Below are 26,366 nucleotides of genomic sequence, written 5' to 3' on the forward strand. Positions count from 1 at the left end.
TCAGAGAGATCCTGGCTTTGCACTGCTTGGAGAAGCTGTCTCTTTCTCAGATTGTGAATGGCAAATTGTTCACTCTAAATATCTGAGATGTGGCTAAAAAAAGAAAAACCTACCAAAGAAAGGCAAACAGTTTTAGTAGCTCCGAGATGGAACTGCATAGGAACACAGGACACAGAACTGGAAGGGACCTTCTGGGTCATTCAGACTAGTCCCCTGTTGTTGCGGTCAGCCCAGCACATAATCCCATCCATAAATTTATCAAGCTCCATCTGAAAGCTAGCTCAGTTGTTTGCCCCCACAACTCTAAGTGGGAGGTTGTTCCAGAAATTCACTCCTCTGATGGTTAGAAACCTTCTTCCAATTTCAAGCCTAAATTTATTCATGGCCAGTGTATATCCATTTGTCCTTAGGCCAACATTGTCCTTTAGCTTTGTGGTGGGGCGGTGCCCCACCCCCATGCCAGATTGGGCTACAAAAGGCCAGAGCGGCTGTGCAAGGCGGCAGCCAATCAGGGAGGGCCTGTTAGAGAGCCAATCAGGGCCAGTATTACAGCCAGCCAATCAGGGCTATTAGGCCCTATATAAAGGCTGCCCATGAAGGGAGCAGGCAGTCTCTCCCAGGCTTTCAGAGGGTGAAGGTCTGTCTCCTGTGTGAGGAGACTAGCGCAGCGCAGCGCAGCGCAGGTGGGGTGGGGTGGGGTGGGGTGGGGTGGGGTGGGGTGGGGTGGGGAAAAAAAGGGCCTAGCTGATGTAAAGGGGCTGAAGGGGAAACGGCCCAGGGAGAGAGACGGACAAAGGGAAAGAAGGAGGGCAGGCAGGAAGGCTGCTGCCAAAGGGACCCTGGGTCAGGACCCAGAGTAGAGGGTGGGCCTGGGTCCCCCCCTTGCACTTCCACCTGGCCATTAGGAGCGGCCATCACAGACTGCACTGGACCCCTGCCAAAAAGGGTTAGACTTTGGGGTGTGGTTGGCCATTGTGGCTGGGGCAAAGAGAAGAACTGCTGATAACACCAAACCCCTGGAAGGGGGTGAGACCAGGGCAGTGGGCAGTGTCCTGAAGAGGACGGTGCAAGCTGGGAGCAACGTGGGTTGAGATGCCAATCTAGGGTGAGAGATGGACAGGACACCACCGGCAGAGGGTGCTCTGCATGAACTGAGCTAATTCCCAGAGTGAACAGCAGGAGGTGCTGCGGTGGTGAGTCCCAACCCCGTCACAAGCTTGAACAGCTCTTCTGCCTGCCTGCTGTTTACTCTCCTGCCCTGGAATATATAGAATTCTTACCAAAGAATGTAGTTTCCTCCTGACTATTTTCCCCAATGCTGAAGCTGCTAAGTACATGCAGGTCACCAACTTCATAGGTTCCCCTATATCTGGTCAGCTCCCTTCACTTGTGTCCCCACCTTCCCGCATGCCTGTGTAGTCTCTAAAATGGCAACCCCAGATCACTACACCTTAAGCCAGGCAGAGTAGATGCACAGACCAATGATTTTGGGTGACTGACTTCAGGCCAACTACATTTCCCATGATGCATGACTTTCTCCCTTCTTGGTGCGGGGAGGACATACATCAGAGGTGTCACTGGCTGTCTTGACAGATGTAGCCTGGTTAGTCTGTCCTGCTCATGCAGGGAAACTGGACCATACAGAACCTGAACTAAACTCCCATGAATTATAAATGGAAACATTTCAGTTTTCAGCCAATTTTTTTTTTTGTTTTTCATGCATCAAAATTTTCCATGGAAAGCAGACACTTTTCAGGAAAGTTTTCATTTAGTCAAAAAACTATTTTCTGTCACCCACATTCCTTTCTTTCATATCTAAGCCGATATGAAAGTTCTAATTTAAGGGAAGGGGGGCATAAAAGAATATATAAATATTCAAGATCTGACATATTTTTGACTAGAACAACTCCCTTGGAGCCTCGACAGTCTGTCATGCAAACAGGAGATTACAGCATTTTTTTTAAACCATATATCATGCACTTGATAGCACCAAATTGCTCCAAAGGTGAATAAATATTTATACACATTTATAACCCACAGTATTATATCATTCACTGACAGACTTCTAGGGAGTAGAGGGGAAGATATTACAGTATTTAATGGTTCCAATAGGCTCTCTTGTTTTGGCACATGATAAAACTCTTTAGGAAATTTCTTAGGAAGATACTACTGAGCATCGCCTGTTTATAAAGCTCAGTAACTAGGTGGTTTTGTCTTTGTCTGCCACATAACCTCACCCCAGACACAATGTAAAGATATCTTAATATGGGTGAAACAATTACCAAATTTGTTTTAACTCAGATTTGGTTTCATGACAAGCACAATGGATGCTTTCCCAGCTGGTGCTGATTTTGCCCTCTTATTTTTACATCCCCATCTAGATTTATTATCTGTTTTTAATTAACTAATAAATAAAAACAGATAATTTGGGGCTATCAATTCAAAATGAAGCTCTTTGGTCAAAGTTCTAAGGCTCCAGGGTGGGATTTTGTGCCAAGCCCCACAGAGGCAGCACTCACAGCACAGTGAGAAAGGGGATTAAGGCAGCTTTAAGCTTTAAACCCTTCCAATCCTACAGTAGCCCCCAGAGGAATTTAGACAGCCCAGGGTGGAGGGGGGCATTTGTCTAAGTTATGGCAGCCTTCCCTGACTGCCCTGTCTCCACAGCCTTGCATGCTGGGGTCCTGTCTCAAAATATACTCCCCATACCCACCTCCCTACACCAAAGCAAGAGGACATATTCCACACCATCTGAAGAGATGGGGCAGCAAGCATTCTCACTCTACGGGCCAAGGAAGTAGTATTCCTCGCCGAGTTTCCCTGGGCTACTTTGACTCTGTACAATTTCCAATCCAGAACTGCATCTGAATGGCATGGTTGAGCCCTCTGGCTGGAACCTGTGTTTTGTGGGCAAGTGGTTAACTCTGAATTCTCAAAACAAAGTCTGAACCTTGGCTGATCCTGGAGAGGTTAGAAATGAGCATCTGGCAGCTCATCATTCACCTGCCCACTCTGAACCGCTGCAAACATTTCCAAATCTCTCAGATTTGCACAAGGGAACACATGGTTTCCACAATGGGCGCACAATCACAGGGCAATGCCTTTCAGCTTCCAGTGCGTAACTCGTTCTGCTGACTGCTAAAGAGCTATTGATTCACTCCATGCCCCTTGTCGAAAATTGTATTCCGAAGCAGAGGGCATAAGGATTCAGTAGAGGCCTAAGGGAATCAGATTTTTTAAATGTCCAGGAGAACTATTCAGATAGATTTTCCAGAGCTCTGACATTGTCTATTACAACGTAGGGAAGTTTTCCTTGCATCAGAGTGATTAGGTCTGAGCATCCCACTCACCCATTTAGCATCTCAGGAACATTTCTGCTGTTTTTTGAATAGTTCTATAGAAAGAAGGGGAAAAAAATACTCCAGAGTAACACAAATACGGAGAACTTATGCAAACATTGGCAATGGGGCACACACTAGGACAGAACATTCAGGGAGAGAAAAAGCAAACCAGTGACAATACTGAAAACAAAATCATGATTAAGTGACTATGGGGAATAGGACAATTTATTCAGGGTTCCAGCCTTTTCTATTTACTGTCGTTGAGTTCTCCTTAAGAAGGTACATGCTTGATCAACTGCAAGGAGTTTGGCCAAAATACACAAGCTTGATCCCCAGTTGCCAAGATTTCACAATATTAAAACTTATTCCAGCTTTTGGCTAATCATAACTCCTGGATTCTGTTTGGGCAATTCATTTAAGTGTTAGACCATTCAGAACCATTTCCAAGAATAGAATCAGTTAATCTTACAATACCACACAGCATTTGACTGGTTGGATAATATCTGTCATGATACATTTTAGCATCAACAAACTAAAAATGTTGAACATGCTTCAAGGGAACTCAAAAACACATCTGAGAGTTGCCCAGCTACAGTTATTGGGAAGCCTGGGGATACAAACCTGTTCATATCTGTGTGGGGATGGGGGGGGGGGCTGTCTGCTGTGTGTGACTTGACTGAGAGTCTGAATTATTCCTCAACTAAACAAAAGAAACATTACAAATAAAATTATATTAGAAATGTGGCTTACTAGTTAGAGCAGGGGAACTGAGAATCAGATTCTTCAGTGCTACATCCAACTCTTTCACTAACTCACTTTCTTCTAGCCCGATGGTTCAGGCACTAGGGTGGGACTCAGGATATTTAGGTTTAACTCCCGGCTCTGTTACAGACCTCCAGTGTAATCCTGGGAGAGTCACTTAATCTCTCTTCGTCCCTCGGTTCCCCCTCTGTAACGAGGGGATAATAATAGTTTCTTTCTGCCACCCTTTGTTCCTCTGGTCTCTTTTGGTGTCAAGCTCTTCAGAGCAGGAACTTATTACGTATATGTACAGCAACTAGCACAGTGATGCCCTGATATCATCTTGGGCTTCTAGATGCTTTTGTAAATAAACAACTAAGTCGCTAACTACAGAACTAATAACCACCTCCACAATAAGAAAAGGAGTACTTGTGGCACCTTAGAGACTAACCAATTTATTTGAGCATAAGCTTTCATGAGCTACAGCTCACTATGTAGCTCATGAAAGCTTATGCTCAAATAAATTGGTTAGTCTCTAAGGTGCCACAAGTACTCCTTTTCTTTTTGCGAATACGGACTAACACGGCTGTTACTCTGACACCTCCACAATGACAGTCATGTGACACTGCACAAGTTACTTAACCCCTCTTCCCCCCCATGCCTCATTTCTCTCATCTGTTAAATAGCTATAATAATTCAGGAGTGTTCTGGGGCTTTAATAAGCTCTTTGGATAAGACACTAAAAAAAGCAAAGTATTAGAGTGACTGCCATTCTAGAATCTGATTCCGACTTCTGTGGAGTTACATTGAGTTTGTCACTGACTTATTGAAAGCAAGATTTGATTAATACTTCTTATAATATTAATATAGCATCTACTCCTGAAAAGATGGCAAGTTACATTATGAATCATTCATTTTCTGAAAACCTTGATGTGCTGTTTAGTACTGATTAAAATTCCTTTAAATTGGGTCACTATTTGCCAGTTGATTTGTATTGTGTTTCCGTTAGCAACAAATTCTGTGCTGTTCTCATGAGTATGTTGTACCCATTTGCAAACCTGCCAGCAGTCTCATGGCAAAGCCACTATCTGAAACAACAGCAAACTCATCATTCATACCCATTAACACAGAAGTCAGACACACTACTTCATAGTCAATGCATCCGTGCTATCAGGTCTGACAAAGAACTCTGTATGTCCCACTAGGGATCATATTTCCCGGTAAGCCAATTTCAGAAATAAGGTTAGTGAGGAGACAGATGTGGCCAAGAGAGTCCTTGCCTCGCCAACTGGCATTGGACAAGTTCTGCTGAAACCATTCAGTACTGTGAGTAGGAAGCAAAAAGCCTATCCCCTGCTGATAGGAATGGTTATATATTCACAGTGAAAAAAAGCATATAATCATTAACTCTTTGAACAAAGAAGTCAAGTAAATACAATGAGCAACTGTAGATAAGGATATTCATCCTCCACTCTCTTTTGATCCCATTCTGTTTCTTCTCAAACCAGACCCAACTCTGCAGCCAGGTGAGAAAAGAGCATCATGTGCATCATGGAACATAAGTGCAGGGGATGCACTGCTTCCCAGTCACTAGCAGAATACATGTTCGGGGACCAGCTGGGAAGCAGAAGAGATTGGGACTTGCTCCAGGCAGGAATCCCAACTTATCACATATCTCTGCTGCTGTAAATCCTCCCTGATCCACCTCATGTGATTCGCCACCCCAACCCTAAACAGTCATGTCTCAGATGTCCTCTGTCTTGAAACTGAATCAAAGAAATTAGAGATAGAAAAGACCTATCACTCATCTTTTAGCCTATGTACCACTTGGCCAGTATAGGAGTGTTCTATGGAGCATGTCTGTAAGTGCTTTTCCTGCCCAGTTATTTAAGGGCTAGAATACCAGTGGGATGAGAATTAAGTACAGCACATATTGATTCCTACTGACTGCAGTGTCTTTCATCCCACATTCCGTTTCAGTTAAAAAAGAAAAAGAATGAAAGAAATATGAATACAACATTTCCAAGAGCAAACTCTGAATTTTGCAACAGAGCTTAGATACTTGAGCAAAATGGTCCCAATTCTTCTCCGGCCACCCGCCACCTTATATTGTGTGGCTGAAAGTGAGATATAAAAAAGGGCTGAATTTGGATCTCTGTCTTCAAAAAGTATTTCAATCCATACAAGTGGCTGAATTGGTTTGTGCTCAGTTTTGACAACCCAGATTTACTCCGTTGTTTACTCTTACCTTCAGGGGTACAACTTGCATCAGAATGGCAAAGTTGGTGAGGTGGTTACACAGGCAGACGGAATAGTTGAGGTCCCCGCTATCACGCACGCAGCCTTCATTAGACCACATGGCACTTCCATTGCTGCAAAGCACACAGGAAATGGAGAGAGATCCCTATTAAAATTGACTCTCATGGCACTAATTAGACATGAATTTCATTAAACAGAAGATTTATTTTTCTTAAACAAATTCTTTTCTAAAGTTTAGCTACCAAGAATCAACCAGGCAAATATCTGCACAAAGACCAGAGGTTTCCTTTGACAGGTCCATTTATAAACTTTGACAAAGCAGTTGTAACACTAAACATGCAGGTTAAGTCTACATTTCTGCTGCAAATGTAAAGATCATTTTAAAAGGGAAAGAAATAACCATATGCAGCCATCAGCAGAAAGAATGAAGCACGTCACAACAACTTTTCAATGCAACTTTCAAACATTAAAACACTCCAGAAAGATACAACACAAGAAAGAAAATAGCAGCCTAGAACTAAATGGTTTGCCTGGTATTCTTTATCTGAGCACTGAAGTTGGTGTGCTGATCATGGAAGTTAGTAATCAACATTCATATTACCCAGGACCCTAATTACATCGAAATCAAAGTACATGCTCTCAGCACTCATGTTCCAATTTCAGTACGTCAGAAAGTCCAAAGTTACTGACAGTCACCGCTGAGATAGAGCAGCTTCTCCTTACACTTAGCACAGGAAATAATTGTGGTTTCTGACATACTGTGGAACAGTAACTGATAGTAAATGCTGACTGTTTAATGGTGATGGCAGCAAATCACAGTAAACCATATTGCATGGTGTGTTTCTAAGCCTGGAATGATGAGTGGTTTGCAGCACTCGAAGTGGCAAATGATTGTGTGTAGTAAAATATATTAGTCTGGGTGGCAAACAGCTGTGTGTAGTAAAATAATAATAATAATACTACCAAGGACCAGTTTTTTACCAGCCTCACTCTCCTTGAACACTCCCATTGGTTTCAGTGGAATCACCCACAACTCAACATTCAAGTAAGCTGGGCAATATCAAGTCTGAAAAAACTATTGTGGGCTAACAACAATAGAGAGAGAGAGAGAGAGGGTCAAATTCAGCATTTAGTTACCTCTTTTCACTGGATCTATGCCAATTTGCTGGCCCATTGGCTTCCATGGAGCTATGCCGATATAAACAATATAAAGATCTGGCTCATTGACTTCAATACAACTATGCCAATTTACACTAGCTGAAGACCTGGCCCGTTGACTTCAACAGAGCTACACAGAATTATACCAGCTGGGGATTGTATCGATATTGTTCCTATTATACAAATGCCAAATGACTCCTTTTATTGGAGTAATACATCTGAGAAAGAGAGCGTGTTGAGGTAAATAAACCTCTCATTTTGGAAGGAGGGACTTTCACGATCGTCTTTCATCCTCAGGCAACGCCTCCAGGGCCTAACCCCCCAGAGCACGTACTGTGGGAATGATGCCCTGAAGCATATTGACTAGCTTTAGTAAAACATGTTTCTAATTTATTATAATTTGTGAGTAAGCGGACAAGCTAGTGACTACAGCCAGCTGGGACAGCTCAACGCAATCACAGTGAAACTTTAATAAAACAGGCACGCTGATCTTGCCCAAAGGCGAATTGGAGAGGCGGTATCACAAAATTGCTTGCCAGTGCTGCACGGCATAGTGCTTGGAATACCATGACTCAGAAATGTGACAGTCCCGGCTCAGGGCTCATTTTGACTTGTTCCACAATTAATTCAGTATCAACAGCATGTTTAGAAATCGCCAATGCATCAGATATACTATTCCTGGCTACCCGAAGCGAGCAGAAAAATAGCCACTCTTTGCGGATATTTGCTGTTTACACAGTGCAACTTAAGGCGCACTTTTGCCCTGCTTTGCATTCAGTGGCATCTGATTTCATCATTGAATATGTACCAGACATGACTCACTGCTCTGAAATGCATACGATACACCTCATTCTGATCTCCTTTGTACGCAATGTGAATCAGGAGGAACTCCAGTGGAAACAATTACCTCAGTAGAGCTATGCCGATTTACAACACTCATGTTTCCGGACGAACTGAGTTATGCTTGCAAAAGACCAATACAAGTGCAACCAAAATCAATCCTTATGTGTTCATCTCAATGTTTTTCATTCTCTCAATAATCTGCTTTATCCCGAAATCAGTGAATAGAATGAGAACTTCCCCACCTACAATAAGAGGAAGCTGTTTTCTCTTCCTCTTTCCTCTGACTATGAAGCTATTTTTGTGGTAAACCCTGTGGTTTCATTGCTTTAATAATTCCCATAAACACAAGAAAAAGGGAATATTTGTCAGGTCTGGCATGCATTGATGATGTCACATTCGCCATAGGTAACCAGTAACAATACATCCAAGAAAGACATTTAGAAGCACTTAACATACCTATAATCCAGAAATGCACAATACAGGTTAACTTTGTGGCTTTCATTCACTGCTTGGCTGTACTGCTGAGGAGTCTGAAAGAAAAAAAAAATACACATCCTGAAGAAGAAAAATTTAAAAAGAGATGCCAACGTAAAAAAGGCCACATTCTGCTCTCTGTTTAACCAGTGTCAGTCATGATTATTCCATTGACTTCACCAGAAGTATTACAGATTAACACCAGTGTAACTAAAAGCAGACTGTAGCCAATTATATTTGATTCTTTCTGCTACACACATAGGCCCCAACCATGCAAAGACTTACACACATGCTAACTTTATGCACCATGACTAGGTCCATTGGGTGAAACCCTAATCCCACTCAAGTCAACGGTAAAATTCCCATTGACTTCAATGGGGCCATCATTTCACCTGTTGACTTCAATAAGACCACTCACTGTGCACAAAGTTAAGCATGTGTGTTAGTCTTTGCAAATTTAGGACCTTATTCTTCAACATACCTTTTGGATAGCTGACAAGAAAGCCAAATGTAACAAAAATTGACATTTTAGGATCAGTCTCACTGACATGTACACTACAATGATCAGCAAACATTTTATTTTCAGAATGGTAATTATTACTACACATATAATCCAACTAAAAAAGCAATGCCAGCCTCCAAGCTTTAGTTTTAAGCGAGTTTGGCATTTATACAGGGCCTTAATTCTCAACTCCTGCAAACAGATTAGTTGCTTTCTCAATCCTCTCCATTCAGAAAGGCTTGGGGCCACATTCTCTACTCTGTTACACCAGTGTAACTCCATTCAATTGCAGTGGAGTAGAGAATCAGGCAAAATATCCTACCCAGAAGAATTTCAAAAGCCTGTTCCATCCTCTCCTTTTGACACTGATACACTAACATCCACCTGCATCCAGAGCTACATTAATGACATTCAGCACTGCACTTATGTATTGGACCCCATCTCAGGACTATTCTTCATTTCAGGAGTCACCACCATTAAAAAAAATGACTGGAAAATTACCAACGCTCAGATCATTACAACAGAAGACCAATAGTGCTATCAACCAGAAAATAAGCAAGTGCTGCTCTCCTTGTTCAGCATTTAAAATAAATTTACACAAAGCTAAAACTAAAGTTCATACAAGAAAGTTGCATCAGAGATTTCTGTCTTCTCTCCCACAAGAGCAACCATGAAGTGTCAGGCACAGGGCAACACAGTTACCTCCTCACCAGCTGATAACAAAACTTTCTGTCTCAGTCAGGAGACTCTCAGCTGAATTTCCACACATTTCTAGGTTATACAGCTTCCAAATTTCCACCCAACAGATAAGCTCCGTTACCAAATTGCTCTTGCCCCACATTCTCTGTTCTTGTGGAGAACTTAAAAGGAACCTTCCTTTCTGTTTGAAAGATGCCTACTATGCTCTCCAGTGATTTGACAGGTCCTAAATACAATGGTTCCTCTAAGTTAGTGCCATGGTAGGCAAAGAACCTCAGTCGAGGAGTAAAGTGCTATATAAGTGCTAGAGGTTATTATTAATGACTCTCAAGAGTCAACGGTCATCAAAAATGGTGTGCAGATAAAGACGAGGTGGCTTAAAAAAATAAAATATTTGCTATAACCGTAGATAAGATCAGACAATAACAATCATCATCTGTTTACAAAATGCAAGTCTCTGCTATTAAAACAATAATCTATCCAACCTGTAAAAGGTTGGTTACAATAGGGAGAAAGTTCTCAACTGCATACATCAATTTTCAATAATTCCCCATCAAGAAAAATAAATAACCACCAATCCATGAGAAGCAATTTGACTTGCGTTTCAATAATTTATTTCTTAAATTTAACTGAGTGCGATGACTTAGATCGTGACCTGGATCCTGTGGCAGTAAGAATATTTGATTTAATAACATTGATATCAGAAAATTTAATATGCAAGCAGGCTTTTTTGTTAGCAGATTAAGTCACTTGCATGTTTATAAAAACTTGTGAAAGGGAAGTTTGTGTAGATCCCAGTGGCTTGGAGGGAGCATCCTGGCACACCAGAAACCTTAGTTCTGGAAACAAGAAATTCCTGGGACTCTGATACATGCTGCAGCTGGCAGTTTAGGACCTTGGCAGAGTGTGACAGTCGAGTGTCTGCTCTATAAGCAACTCAGCATATTAATTTACGGAGAAACATTAACACTGGTCTTGAAAATAGTCAACTGTCTTCTCTCCTGGACAGAGAATGAGTGCAGCAAGGCTGTCTTACCTTCTAGAGCAGGGTTTCTATCTTACCTTCTAGAGCAGGACCCAAAATTGGGTTGCCAGAATGTTTCAAAGGGTCACATGACAGCTTCTGTGGTTCCTGTCCCACAGGGCTGGCTGGGCTCGCCTCCCTGCTCCAGTCACTGCAACCTCTGGGGTCCCACTCAGATTTGGCCCAGCTGTCATGATGACGGGAGTCCAGATAGAACAAATTTGAGCGAGTCCCATTACCACCCCATAAGCTAGGTTACAATTCCACTCACACAAACTTGGTCCGGTCAGGGCCAAACCTGAGTAGCACCACAACCCCGGAGGTTGCAACACCCAGAGCAAAGAGCCAAGCCCAGGCAGCCCCACAGCCCAGGAGCTAGAGCAGCTGCCACTATGGGGTGAGTGTCAGGCAGGATCTAACCCGCCCAGGGGGCAGGACCCAACCAAAACCACTCCAACGCCTCCACTCCCCAGACTATTCACTATTCACAGGCCATAAACATTTACAAATGGGCCCTGAGCCCTAAAAGGTTGAGAACCAGAATTCTAGAGGCAGGGAGTGGAAGTGGCATGAAGAATGGTTCCTTTAAAGTGAAATCATGGATGAAGTGAGGGTTTACGTCATCTGCACTGAGCGAGTGAGCGTCAGACTTTGGGCTAGACAGTCCTTGGCCTTTATATTTTGTACTGGAAAGAATTCAATAAGACTTTCCCCCTTGTGCAACAGCTAGAGATATCAGGCAGCTCAGGGAGGGACTGCCTCACAGGAAACTATCCCTCTGCAAGCGCGGCCTGGAGCAGTGTTGCCGTACAGCAACCCTAACATGAGTTAGTGGTCTTTGGTAAATTCTTATCACTTAAAGACTGACAACTAAGTCACAAAAAACATTGTGTCTGTGGAGATGGCTTGGAGGGAGGAGGAGGAGGAGGGAGGTCTAGGGTAATTAGAATGCTAGAATGCTAGGATGTAGGCATGAGGCTTAGGTTCATAGAATATCAGGGTTGGAAGGGACCTCAGGAGGTCATCTAGTCCAACCCCCTGCTCAAAGCAGGACCAATCCCCAATTAAATCCCCCAGGTTGTTGGGGGGCAGGCTAAAAGGCTAACATGAATGCTGGGTACCTTCTGGAAAATGTGTTTGCAGAAGACCTCAGTACTAGACAACTGAAAAAAGAATAGAGCCAGCCAGTTGTCTGCTTTGGAGAATTGCCAACGAAGGGGAGCCAAACAAGGGGTAGGCAGACAGTTTGTGAGAATAAATTTCTCTTTTTTTTCTTTATTTTGAAGAGCAAACACGTACCAAGCTGAGTTATGGTGGCCACAAAGCAAGGAGGAGATGGCCTCCCCCTTCTGTACTTTTACTCCTGTATTAAAGAAAGGAACTTAGTGGGCCAGATCCTCAGATGGTGTAAATGAGGATAACCTCAGCCCAAGCAAACTGAGCTAGGTGATCAGTTAGTGTAATTGGGTGTAGCTCCCTGTAGTTTTAATGGACCTGTGCCCATTTACACCAATGAAATATCTGGCCCATTGAGTTCCATTTGGAGCTCACTCATCCCTGCTTACAAAGCACAGCATTTCCTCCAGTTTGTGGATTTCCTGTGTTCCTCACAACGTTCTCATCTATCACCAGTACCTTCACATGACCACTTCCTTCTCCTCCACATAACCACCTGTAATAACATTTTCCTTCACATTCTTTCTATTGCCCAGAAAAATAGGAATCTCAGGCTGCACATATCCACCCATTGCACCAACAGTGCAACAAAGTGTTCAGAATAATCCTCCAGCCATCGGCTGGCTACGTTCTTTCCAGATCTGAGATGGTTTAGAACTGAGAGATGCACAGTGTATCAGAATCTGGGCTGAGACCACCAACCTAAATGGATTTACAACATATTTGACTGATTCATCCTTAGAAATAAGCTGAACACATACTGGAAAAATTAGATCCTCCCAATGAAATGTTTGTAGGATCTCTTCTACAGTTGAGATTAATTTACTAAACACTAAGTGCCTTGCATAATGACAGGTTTCAGAGTAGCAGCCGTGTTAGTCTGTATTCGCAAAAAGGAAAGGAGGACTTGTGGCACCTTAGAGACTAACCAATTTATTTGAGCATAAGCTTTCGTGAGCTACAGCTCACTTCATTGGATGCATACTGTGGAAAGTGTAGAAGATCTTTTTATATACACACAAAGCATGAAAAAATACCTCCTCCCACCCCACTCTCCTGCTGGTAATAGCTTATCTAAAGTGATCACTCTCCTTACAATGTGTATGATAATCAAGTTGGGCCATTTCCAGCACAAATCCAGGTTTTCTCACACACACACACCCCCCAGACGTTCTTGTTAAACCCTGGATTTGTGCTGGAAATGGCCCACCTTGATTATCATACACATTGTAAGGAGAGTGGTCACTTTAGATAAGCTATTACCAGCAGGAGAGTGGGTTTGTGTGTGGGGGGGGGGGGGTGAGAAAACCTGGGTTTGTGCTGGAAATGGCCCAACTTGATTATCATACACATTGTAAGGAGAGTGATCACTTTAGATAAGCTATTACCAGCAGGAGAGTGGGGTGGGAGGAGGTATTTTTTCATGCTTTGTGTGTATATAAAAAGATCTTCTACACTTTCCACAGTATGCATCCGATGAAGTGAGCTGTAGCTCACGAAAGTTTATGCTCAAATAAATTGGTTAGTCTCTAAGGTGCCACAAGTACTCCTTTTCTTTTTACTAAACACTAGGACTTAAAGTTCAGCTCACGTAAATCAGCACAACTCCATTGGCATTGATGCAGCTATTACACCAATGCATACCAACTGAGTTTCTGGGCCTAATGGATTTTAATATGCTAATGAAAAAGTTTGGCAAGGAGTTCAAAATTAACATTTCCTCAACCCATTTCTTAAGACTACAAACACAGGTTTAAAAAATCCTAGGACACTGCCAAGCATTGAAGCCTGTGACAGACAAGTAACAGAAGGAAAAAGAAAACCTGATAATGAATTATTAGAAACTACAAAGACATCTGGAATTAGAACAGCTTGCCATAATAGTGAATATAGATTGTTTTCAAATTTCCCTTTGCCTGAGGTAAGAACCAGTCAACACATCACATTTCCACCAGAAGTTTTGCTCATAAAATGCTACACTAGTGGCCTTCCCTGGTTCCCTGAATTCCACATTTAACAGCTGCTGTATCAGGAGGGCAAAATGCAAAAATTGAAAAGTGATGACAAGATGTGTGGGTAGTGGAATGGAAAACATCTTATCAGTGTTCTGTACCAGCCAGTGTCTTGGGTTGGAAAGGAAGAAAAAAAAGGAGGGGATGGGGGAAAAGGGCTAATACTCTAAATTCTCCTGTTTAGTTATTATCCCTAGCAGCCTGTGTTTGATGAGTTCTGGATGTACCAGCATTAAATATTCTGCCTTTTCCCTTTATATGAGAGGCATCCATTTAACAACATCTCAGTCACCTTTCCTGTCGTGCTGAACCAGGGATTGCCTCTCAGGGCTGGAAGGGAAACATCTAGTCATTTACATATATTGACTCCCAATTCACTTCTCAGGGGTTCTCAAACTAAGATCTGTGGAGCCCTGCTGGTCCACAGAGCACTTGCTTGTTGCCTGCACGGAAGTGACCTGCATTAGCATGACAATATTATTGTTGCCTGGTGCTCTTGTCCCTCTCAATATGTTTGTTTAACCCACCCAGATTGTAAGGGCAGGGACTGTCTCTTTACTTCATGTACAGGGTCTAGCTCAATGGGGCTGCAATCCCAGACTGGGGCATCTAGGCACTACTGTAAAACTAACCATAAACAAAAAAGGTCACATGGTCCTAGCTCTCCTTCTTCTTTCCAGATGCTCAACATCATGAAACTTCAGATAAAATAATACATTAGTAGCCAGTTTTCTCCAACAAAGCTCAGCACCCAGCAACTCCCATCATCCTCAATGAGAGCTCCTAGGTTCCAATCACTTCTGAGCTTGGAAAATGGCTGTAGCCTAAAGGTTAAAAATTCCTTGCTCTGAAATCTCTCCAAACACAGATTTGATTTTGGTATAGTCATGGTAGGGTTTCCAACTGACTTCAAATGTTACAGCCAAGAACCTCCCACCCAAAGATGAAACTTATATGAGTTTGTATCACTCTGAGCACTTCACACAACAGAGCATCAAATAACGAGGGAAAAGAAAATGATAGTTAAGTCAAAAACACCTTGAAACTAATTGATTTGCAATAGCAATCCACCAAATACTTTCTCATAGTGGAAGTATCTGAATATCTGGGGGGGCGGGAGGGAAATGATGGGGAAGTCATGTTGGAGGTTGGATCATTTTTGTAGCCATGCACATAATAATTAGCTCTTTTCTCTGCTGACATTACCTAACTGATCCTCTCAACACCCATGCAGATTATCCCCATTTCACAGACAGAAAAATTGTGGTAGAGAGTTTAAGGCCTCAACCCTGAAAACATGTATGTATGGGTTTAACTTTCATTAGTCCCATTGACTTCAATCTGAGATTATTCACCTATTTAGAATTAAAAACGTGCTGGAAGATCTGGGGCCCAAGTGACCAGTTCAAAGCCAGTCAGACCTCAGGAATTCCTGGCTCAAAGTACCCTGTTCAGATCACGAAACCACACCTGTCTGTCTAGTATGCACCTCTGAGCATGGTGGGAGCTGACATCGCTCTCTGTCATTCCTTACAATATCAACATATTAAAAAATGTTATTTCTCCTTTCCACATCCCCTTTCTCTCCTGGGCTTATGAGTACAAAGAGTATTTTGCAGATACTTGCTCACACTAGTTAACAACAGGTACTTCTGGGACAAATACTCCCTGCTTAGAAGCCAAAACTACTTAGGACCCTATACTGCAGTGCAAAAATCATGCCAAGTTCCCATTGACTTCAGTGTGGACTGATAATACTCACAATATTGTTGTAAATCATGGTAATAAATGAGAGATGCAGGAGCACTGGACAGTAGCCATAACAAGAAGTAGATTCATCACCTGTCAGGAATGGTTTAGTTATTACTTAGGGCTTGTCTACACTGGCAAGTTTCTGTGCAGTAAAGCAGCTTTTCGCGCTCAACTGCAGACGTGTACACGCTGCCAAGCCACTTTGTGCACAGAAACTCCTCTGTTGCAGCGCTGCAAAAAAACCATCTCAACGAGAGTCATAAGGCTATTTGCGCAGAGGCTCCAGCACTCCTTTGCCAGTGTAGACAATTGATTGCTTTTTGTGCTGTAATTGGCCTCCAGAGCTGTCCCATAATGCCTCAAGTGACCGCTCTGCTCACTGTTTTGAACTTGGCTGCCCTGGAGATAGGCGCCCCTTCCCTTTCAAAGCACACAGAGGCAGGTGTCCGTGTGTGTGTGTCTTTGTGTGCACATGCACAAGTGTGTATGAGAGAGAGAGAGAGAGAGAGAGAGAGAGAGATTGCTGTGCAGAGAACCCAGGGAGGGAGGTGGGGGCTGATGTCAGGGTTTCCCCTGCCTCAGGACTGGTTGCTTCCTGCCACTGTCTGAACTTACAACACAACATGCTAACACACCCTCTGTCCCTCAAAACACATGGTCTCTCCCCACCCTCCATACACACACACACACACACTCCCTGTTGCTCACTTCCCCACCGCCCGCCCCTTCAGTTGAAAAGCAGCTGGCAATGTAGTAGGATGCCCATGGAACAATGGGATTGGGAAACCTGTATCATTTGATGCTGTGCCCCCCATGAGGCATTGCAAACCCTTCCCAAAGCACCCTGCGGCCAGCTGCAGAGTGGGATAGCTACCACAATGCACTGCTGCCTTTGCCGTCGCAAGAGCTGCTTACGTGAATGCGCTCTAGCGTCACTAGGAGCACAGTGTGGACACGCAACAGCTGTTTAATTCCAGTGGTTTAATAAAAGTGGTATAACTTGTGGTGCAGAAACCTGCCAGTGTAGACAGTCTTGTCTTGAGTGCAAGGGACTGTACTAGGTGACCTATTGAGGTCCCTTCAAGTCCTACACTTCTATGATTCTATGAATCCCCAAACCATTGATGTCAATGGGAGTCTTTCCATTGTCCTCAATTAGATCTTGGATTAGGCCCTAATCTCCAATAAATTACACCTGTGCAAAACTAATGACAGCAATCAGACTGTAAAAATGCCATTGAGGGAATAATTTAGCCTGCAGAACCTTTAGGCTTGAGATAAAAAGAATCCAGCTTGACTGTCACAGCCCATGGCAAATCTGCAGGGATGGCAGCTAGGAAAAAAAAGAAACCCTTCTTTTTTCTTGTGAACACATCTGAAGTGAAATTTATTGTGAGGCAATAAACATGGAACCCAATGAGGCTCCTTTTTACTGCCACTTTTCCAGAATTAAACTGCCCTTTAAACCTTTCACACTGCAATCATTTTTAGCACCTCAGAGTTAAATGAGTGAAGCAGAAATAAGTCATTTTTGTTCCAAAGAATCCCCTAAATATACCCTAAATCCGGCGATGTTCAGAACTCAGATCCAAATCCCATTTGTTCACCGTGAGCCCATCCCTGTTTTCCTATTATACAGCCCCTGGCTCTCCCAAGAAGGCATCCTGTGGGATTCTACTTGTTGAGGTTAAGTTTTAATGTAACCTCATGTTATGTTTATTATTGTGGTTTGCAACAAAGTTGCTTACATTAGGGAGTACTCTCCACAGCAGGGTTGAAAACAACTAGTTTTTAAACAAGACAAATATTTATAAAGTTGACTGTGCATCATATACAGCAGCCTTGCAAAATTCCACTCATCTGATCACCTAGAATACATCCTTTTTTTTTTAATGGGAGAGTGAAATATCAATCGTTTTTCATCATTCTGATGAGGCCACGGGCAAGAAAGTGGATTTTGTGTGCATGCGGTACATATTCACGATGACTTTGCAAAACCGTTCGATCACTAGTGAGAGAGTTGAAGCAAAATGTGATTTTTTTTTGTTGATACTCACTTTCTGCTGCTCCACATTATTATATTAAAATGCAATGTTTCGTAACATAAAAACAAATGTTGGTTTGCATATTTGTTTCTCCCCTCCTGTTTGTTTTCCTTAACTCCTGGAATCTGCAGCATTACTAAATGGGATCAGTTGGTTTGAACAAAATCAAGAAGCCTGTTCAAAAAAGGACACATTACCTAACCCTTAAAAAATCATAAGGAAAGAGGCAAATGTCTGAGACTTTCTCCCCATCCATGTGATTTCAGAAGGGTTCTCTTTTGCAATACATCTATCCACTCCCACAGTAGTCCTCTGCAACAGGAAGTAAATGTGATGACAAGTGCTGTGACAGGGAGCAGAAAGCATAATCCCATACAGTGATGTTCAGAGCTGAGTGGAGACATTTTAAAAATACTTTTCCTATTAGCTAATATCTCCACAAGCCTTGGTCTCCAAAACAGAACGTTGATGTTTCCTTCTTATGGCATTTTGCTAGAAGAGAAACATTTGCATCAAAAGAGAACCAAAAGAGAGCCACTCAGAGTTAACATTTAAACTGCTCTTGGGTCTTCAAAGTGCTGAATAAACTGGCTGATTTTCACAATCCCCCTGGGAAGAGAATTTAAACATTTTGCTTGAGCAAGTCAGTGACAGAATTAGGATGAGAACTCAGAACTTGCTAAGTGCCAGTCTTGTGTTTAGTCCACTTTGCCATGCAGCCGTGTGAGAATCCTCTCAGGTGATCCCGATTTCAGTGGGGAGTTGAAGGCACTCAAGCCCATTGCAAAATCAGGCCCTATGCACCCAAATCTCCAACAAGAAAGTGCCCCTGAGATTTTCTATAACAAAAGCTCCCAATGATCTCAGTCAAAACAAATATAAAGCTTGGCATGGGCTTTTAGACCCTTTGCATCTTTAGTTAAACCCATGAATCAGGCTTTACTGGATAATTTGGGGAATTGTGCTGCATTCCAGTGGATGACTCCAGATTCATATATTTTTGTACTATTCCATGTTACAAAATTGAAAGGGAGCTCAGCCCACCTGACGGGACAGGCATCACAATAATGAGATGTGCCACTGAGGTCAAGAATAACAGGAAGCTACAACAAGCAGCAGCAAATGCAACAAGCACTGGCACTTTTGTGTTCTATTTGCTTCTGGCCAATAAAATTCAGCAGGTTGGATCAGCAAAAAAAATTTTTTTCACAAGATGGAAAGCCATAATTATAACAAGAATCAGTCAATATTTATATCTGTGGAGCCTCACAGCATAGTGGGTGACTGGCCAACAAGAAGGCATTGTCCCCTTTTCCCCAAAAATATTCCATTCAAAGAATCAGCAAGTACTTCCCCTTCTCAGTACACAATGGGAAGAAGAGAAGGCACAAGGAGCCCCCTCCTTGTTCCTTTGTACAAGGACCAAGTAAAATCGTGGTCCTGCCGTTCAAGGAGCACGAGGACTCTGACAGCGTAGAGCTCTGAATAATTAAAACTCCACCTGCCCTGAAGTCTCTCTCTTTAATAGGCACTCAGTGATATTCAATAGCATTTGCCCTGCAGAGCAGGGAATTCCCCACTGGGAACTTTAGGACTACCGGGCTGCCAGTGCTAGATACCCAGAAGTGAGCAGGGAAGGATGGAACAAGGGCAGAGCAAGAGCATGGTACCACGTGAAGGGAGTGTGCACTGCCCCCTTTCAGAGAGTGGAAGGACCCCTGGTGCAGAGTTGACTTCCCAGAGCCCCATTAGGAATTCCAGCTGACTCAGCCAGGGTTTGCACAAAGGTACCTGCTGAAGTGCATTCCTGTCATTCCACTCAGTGTGAGCAGTGGCTTAACGGCACAATCTTAGCCTCGTTAGACTGCATAAAGATGAAGGGTGTTAGATGGGCTATGGATATAGCAAGAGTTTGGTGATTTACTCAGGCCTGGTCTACTCTTAAAAATTAGATCAACCTAGCTACATCATCAGGGCTGTTAAAAATGTTGTGCCCTGAACGCTGTAGCTAGATCAACCTCACCCCAGGTATAGATGCAGCTAGGTTGGTGGAAGAATTTGTCCATCAACCTACCTCTGGCCTCTCATAGAGATGGCAAAACCCTTTCTAATCGATGTAGGAAGCATCTACACTGCAGTGCTTCAGCTGCAGCACCATAGCTATGCAGCTATGCAGCGTAGACATGCCTCTAGGGGACTGTCTTTTTGTTCTGTGTTTGTACAGGACATTGGCCCTGTGGGGTCTTGAACTACCACGATACAAATAATAAATAATAATAATGAGGAAGTGTTGAGATTTAGGGTGAGATCCAGCTTCCACTGAAGTCAAGGGGAGTCCTTCCATCAGCTCCATTCTGGATCAGGCCCATAGTGCATGCCCTGTAAACTCCAGGATTTTGCAGGGTTTTGAAACAGTTTATATGTATATATTTATATTAATTTCCTTAGCTAACACTTTTGTACGAGGGGAGGTGTATATTTAATAGGTCTTTAGAAAGAATTGTATTTTAAGGAGGAGGCATAACAGATAGGTCAAAGACAGGGTACCAAGCCTAATAGTAAAAATATTTACCATTCCTTATACTTGTTGCTAACGTTGTGTTTTATGGGATTAGATTCATATGGTAGCTTTTTCCATCCTCATTAAATTCCTGACCATGAGAATGGTGCCTCTGAAATATAATGCCTCATATTCTGTGAATTATAGCGATGGACATTTTTTACTTTTGACCTTTCAGTGATTACATCCCTTGACTGGCCAGTCATCCTTTATCCTTTTCCCGGCTCAGCTAACCTCTGGAGAATGGGTGGGATAGCCAGTCAATGGAAGGCATGCAGTGTAAATAATGACAGAGTATAAGAAGCATTCCAATTTGTCATATTTTGTGACAAACGTTCTCAAAAGGGCGCAACAAAAATCACCATCATGAAAAGGTGTTGTAACAAGACTAGAAGATGCTGCACACAAACTTATTCTTGAGGCTCAAGATATTCAAGATATGCAGGTGTAACAGGGCACGTTTTTATATCAACTCAGCAAAGCAGCATAGTCCACTGGACTGGGAATCAGGAGACCTGGGTTCTATTCTTGGTTCTCCTACTGACCTGATGTGTGACCCTGGGCAGGTCATCATAGGGCAGAGACTGTCCCTTGCTATATGTTTGTGTTAGGGTCTTTGATACTGTAATAATGTTAATATAGGGCCTGATCCTGTAACCCTTATTCTTGTGAGTAGTCCTTATTTATATAAGTAGCACATTGAAATACAAGGAGATAGATCATCCCTCAGTCTCCATGCCCAAGCAGCAGCATACGACAGACTCAGAACTCCTTTTATGGCCCCATATGAGATACCCAGGTCTTTGGTGCAGGGACACAAGTAAAAGAAGGTCACTACTGTCATGTCCACCCTGCACCAGACCAGATGGGTGCAGTCTTGACCAGTGGTGGACAACCTGCGGCCCATCAAGGTAGTCTGATTGCGGGCTGCAAGACATTTTGCTGACGTTGACGGCCCCGCCTCCCGCAGCTCCCACTGGCCATGATTCGCTGTTTCCGGCCAACGGAAGCTGCAGGAAGCAGTGGACCACAGAGACGTTATGGCCACCACTTCCCACAGCTCCCATTGGCCAGGAACAGAGAATCGCAGATCACTGGGAGCTGCGGATGGTCAACATCAGCAAAATGTCTCGCAGCCCGAAATCAGATTACCCTGATGGGCTGCATGCGGCCCACAGGCTGCCCTCCACTGTCTTGACTCTGTCCCTTAATTTCCAAAAGAACTAAGCAGAATTGAGTAAGGTTAGTAATTTTCTGCTGGCATAGGCCAGCAGCAGATTACTACCTCCATGGTAGTAGTGAGGGAATTGTTCCTCCCTAAGTCAAAAATCCTTCACAGAAAAACTCCTTGGGCAGCACAGCACCACACTATGAGCTGACTCTTTGGGGCACAATCTAGTTCATAGAACTAAAGCATGGAACAAGAGAGGACTTTGTATCTCTGGAGGGTTTGGCATCTTTCAGATCTTGATCTCCTGATCTCTTACTAGCCTTGATGTCCCAGCTCCTCAAAGGTATTTAGGCACCTAACTCCCATTGCTTTTCCACTGAAATACTGGTAGATGAGAGGATCTGGACCAATGGGAGTGCATGCCCTTGTGTGAGTCTTTGAGGCAGGATTGAGCCCAAAACTTTCCAAAGTTTTCAGTTTTACTCTCCGTGGCTGAAAAAAAAATCTACATGAACATTTCTCTTCTGCTAATTTTTATGTCTCCTCAACCCCGAGTTTTCTTTTATCCGACCCCACAAAAGGGGCTGAAACTAACACACCTACTTTGTTTAGCATCAGACTTATGTTACAGAACATTTTAGTGTGTCAAAACAATTTGATTTGTGCATCAGCAATATCCAATGAGGTCAGAACCAGTCTGAAAACAGTACTTGTCTGTCAGTTTCAGCTACACAGGTGAGTTGAAAGGACATGAACCATTGGACCAGATCCTCAACTTGTATAAATCACTAAATGGAAGTCAATGGATCTACACCACTTTGTGCCAGCTGAGAATCTGGCCACAGTTTGGTGCGGGCTCCACAAACATAGTGGATATTGAGGGGTTTTATTTTTTAAATGTATATATATATATATATTCTCGCTGCTGTTGTAATACATTAAAAATAGCAATGTAAATATTTAAGGCCAAATTCTTGCTAATGCTGTAGCTGCTTTGGGACCATGAAGCTGGCATAATCAGTTCTACACCAACCCTTCCTGCACCCACTGCCCTCCTGGTATAGCAGGCATACCAGGGGCTGGAGGGCACATGGGCAGAGTGCTCTGTATTCCATTCCACAACTGGGAAGTTACAGCTTGACCTTAAAGCCACTTTTTCTCAGGGACATCAAGCGGAGGCCTGGCTCAACTGAGCATCTAAACCTTTGAATTTACAGCATATGATTCCTCTCACAGTAATCAGGCTGTAACAGTTTTAAAGCAAGTTAAATATTCAGCCCCAAATCCTTGATGATGTATTTTAAAACTAAGTCTGTACAACACCATTCCTTGTAAAACAACCTGAAGCTGATGTGACTCCCAGATCCCAGACTGCAATCCTGGGAGCAGTCACATGGCCCATCCTGAAGCTACTCTTTCCCTTCCCTCCCCCCCCACCCCCGGCCCCCAAATCTGTAGCAGCCTTTAAGTCTTTTACTGTTTTACAAGATGTGGACAAATTGAAGAAAGTCCAGAGCAGAGCTTTCCCTCTCTTTCTTCAGTAAAGGCCTAAGTGTACATCCGAACATCAGCTGTACAAAATGCAGTGCCAAATACACACAAAGCTCACTACAACAAATTCCAGATAAACCCAGGAAGAGAAACAACCCGCTGATAAAGGATTATTGCCTGCTGGTCTACATGAAGGCTTCTTGTCCATAAATACTAACATGTCCAACATTACTCAGTCCCCATTTCACTCTGTTTGTCCGTAACTCAATTTTTCCATGTGATTCCTGAAATCAATGACAGGTCCCTCTGGAAACTGATCTAATTGTTTGAGGAATGTAGCTATGGTAATTAGGGCTTGGCAAGTTTTTCCATTAAAACTCCAGGCTCTCTTGTCAGATTACTTAGCACAACAATTTTAAATGGGCAAGGACTGAGCAATGTTATGTTCCTCCTTAATTGGAAAAGCGTTTCACCGTCTTCCTTCTTTTAACTGCAGTGAAATGTCGGTGTTTAGTAATCTGGATTTTAAAGCATCTCAACAAAATGCAATAGCCAGTAGTTAAGCAATAGATCAGAGTGCCACATCCGAAAAGTTCTTGTGACACAGTCACACTGCGTATCACATTAGCATTTTTTCCTTTAAGGAAAATGCATATTATAAAGGAAACCATGGAAAATACTTTCAGAGATAATTAAACTGCAATGATAGTCAAACAGACATGGCTGACTGCACAATTTAATTTACTAAAATAATTCATTTTACTCCAGTAATTAAACGAAAAAAAGAAAAAAAAACCTCTCAGCAGGCTACTTTGTCACAGCCAGAACTCCTGCAGCTTTAAAGGACTCACAGGTCATGCTCTCACTGAAATCAATAGCAAAATTTCCAGTGACTTCAGTAGGTACAGGACAAAATCTTTATGTTGCACTGTGAGTAAAAATAATTTTTAAAAAAGCCCAATTTTAAGAACACAGGAATTGTACATAAGAATGACCGTACTCAATCAGACCACTTGACCATCTAATTCCATATCTTGTCTCCAACATTAACTGATATCAACTGCTTAAAAAACCCAGAAATCCTGTAGTAGGTAGTTAATGGATAACCTTCCCATAGAGAGTGAAACCCATGTGTCAATGAAGTCAATGGCAAAACACCCACTGATTTCCAATGGGCCAAGAATTTCACGCAGAGAGAGTTTCCTCCTGACTCCCATTAATTAGGCGCTCTTTTATTCACTGAAGCATGAGAATTTCTCTCTCTTCCAAAATTCTCTTTTTTAACTCACTCATATGAGTGTGTGCGTGCAAATATTTCCATTGAGGGTCACGCTTTATATTAAGGGTCCGGTTATGAATACTTTATAAAGGCTAACTAAATGATTAAGATACTTTTAACAAATAATTAATGGTCGTGGACTGTTATCAAGTCCAACAGGTTACTTATAACCATGGCGCATAGCATTTGTGACACCTGCTGAGATACTTATAATGCTTATAATACTTATAATACCGTAACATGCTTATATCTAGGCTTGGAAGGTTGGATTTGTATCAGTAAATGACCATTTCATTGTACACATAAACCCACAAAAAATATTTCCAAAGATGACAATCAAAATTTACAGGTAAGCAAAGTAAGAAAAATGCTGCCTAAGAACTTCTTAGCGAGAACGTATTAAAAGCCCAAATCCAGGGATTTGGGCTTTTGAATTAGGCTTTGTGTATATAAAAGATCTTCTACACTTTCCACAGTATGCATCCGATGAAGTGAGCTGTAGCTCACGAAAGCTTACGCTCAAATAAATTGGTTAGTCTCTAAGGTGCCACAAGTACTCCTTTTCTTTTTGCAAATACAGACTAACACGGCTGTTACTCTGAAACCTGAATTAGGCTTGTTGCCAACAGACCGATAGTAAAAACTAGTGCGATTTGTTGCTTTGGGGGATAGTTACGGTGTATATTTTGACATGTGATGTTGACAATTTGTGTTTTAATGTTTATGAAGCGTTAACTGTTTGAATCTCAACGTCGACTGTTATTAAATAATTGTCTGATACCCGCCCTACAATTTCGTGCATCATGAAAATTTACGTGGATAGCAATCTTTAAAGTGCTTAACAGTAAATATCAATATAATCTGGTGAAATTATTTTTAAAAATCAGTCAAAATCAGCGAGGCCTACTCACATCATGGAGTGCTCATTTATTTACCCTTTATAAATGGCACCTTAATGACAGTGTGATTCCCCTTTCCTGCCCCACCTGGTCTTCTTGGGACTACTGTCTCATATAAGAAAGAGTGCTTGCATGAGTAAGGGTTGCAATAAGTACTCCAAAAGTAGGTACTTACAAAAAGACAGAGTAGGAAGAAGAACTTTCCTTGATAGACATATTTATGCTATTTACTATCAGGTTCTCCCCAGACTATGGCTAGTTATTCAGGAACTTCAAGTGCAACAGTTAGGACTATTGAGCTATACTGAACACAAAAGACAGAGGTCTTTCAAATTTGGAGTTAAATGGCAATGACACACAAACAACCTAATAAAACTGTATCTCCAGACTGCAGTTTACTAAGTGGCTACCACGTGCAGTATAACCAGTCTTATGCCTGCTAATAAATCAGGAGTTAAAAGCACCTAAGCAAAAAGGCCTGAGGAGAATCAACTCAGGGAGAAGGGATCTAACTTAAACCCAATCTATTTGTTTATCTAGTGAACGTTTTTATGACCAGCCTCTCACCATGGTCTCTAAGTGCTACGCAAAATTAAAGAGCACAAAAAAGATTATTCTTTTCCTCTTGGGTTCAACTGTGCACCTGACTTTATGTGCGTGTAGAATTTTTGAAGAGTATATGTATCCTTTAAAAAAAAAAAAGTCTTAAAAGTAACAGGAAAATACACAACATCTCTTACCCACTAATAGGACTTTTACTAATGTCTTTTTAATTTAAAAAATTGTTTTGTAATATAGATAGGTAACCCTGGCATCATCCAACTATGTAGTTACTGGAACATTTAAAGCCACATTTTCCCAGCACGTAAATTTGATAGCAAAGAACACTTCAGGGAATCACCTAAGCACCTCCAGGACTTCCCCAATACATTTTATATAT

General features: G+C 42.3%; 1 protein-coding gene across 3 annotated transcripts in view; it reads right to left on the minus strand.

The window, feature by feature from the left end:
* The window catches only part of ADGRD1 (adhesion G protein-coupled receptor D1), a 242,164-nt gene that overhangs the window by 100,800 nt on the left and 114,998 nt on the right, over window positions 1–26,366 (minus strand). For all 3 annotated transcript variants that reach the window (XM_084649372.1, XM_084649371.1, XM_084649373.1), the window contains 2 exons: window positions 8,799–8,872; window positions 6,331–6,454 (listed from right to left, as the gene is read on the minus strand). In XM_084649372.1, coding sequence (XP_084505498.1) covers window positions 6,331–6,454; window positions 8,799–8,872 — 198 coding nt within the window. The remainder of the gene's footprint in view (window positions 1–6,330; window positions 6,455–8,798; window positions 8,873–26,366) is intronic.

The sequence above is a fragment of the Lepidochelys olivacea genome (assembly GCF_965140295.1).
Source record: "Lepidochelys olivacea isolate rLepOli2 genome assembly, chromosome: 15".
Taxonomy (NCBI): domain Eukaryota; kingdom Metazoa; phylum Chordata; order Testudines; family Cheloniidae; genus Lepidochelys; species Lepidochelys olivacea.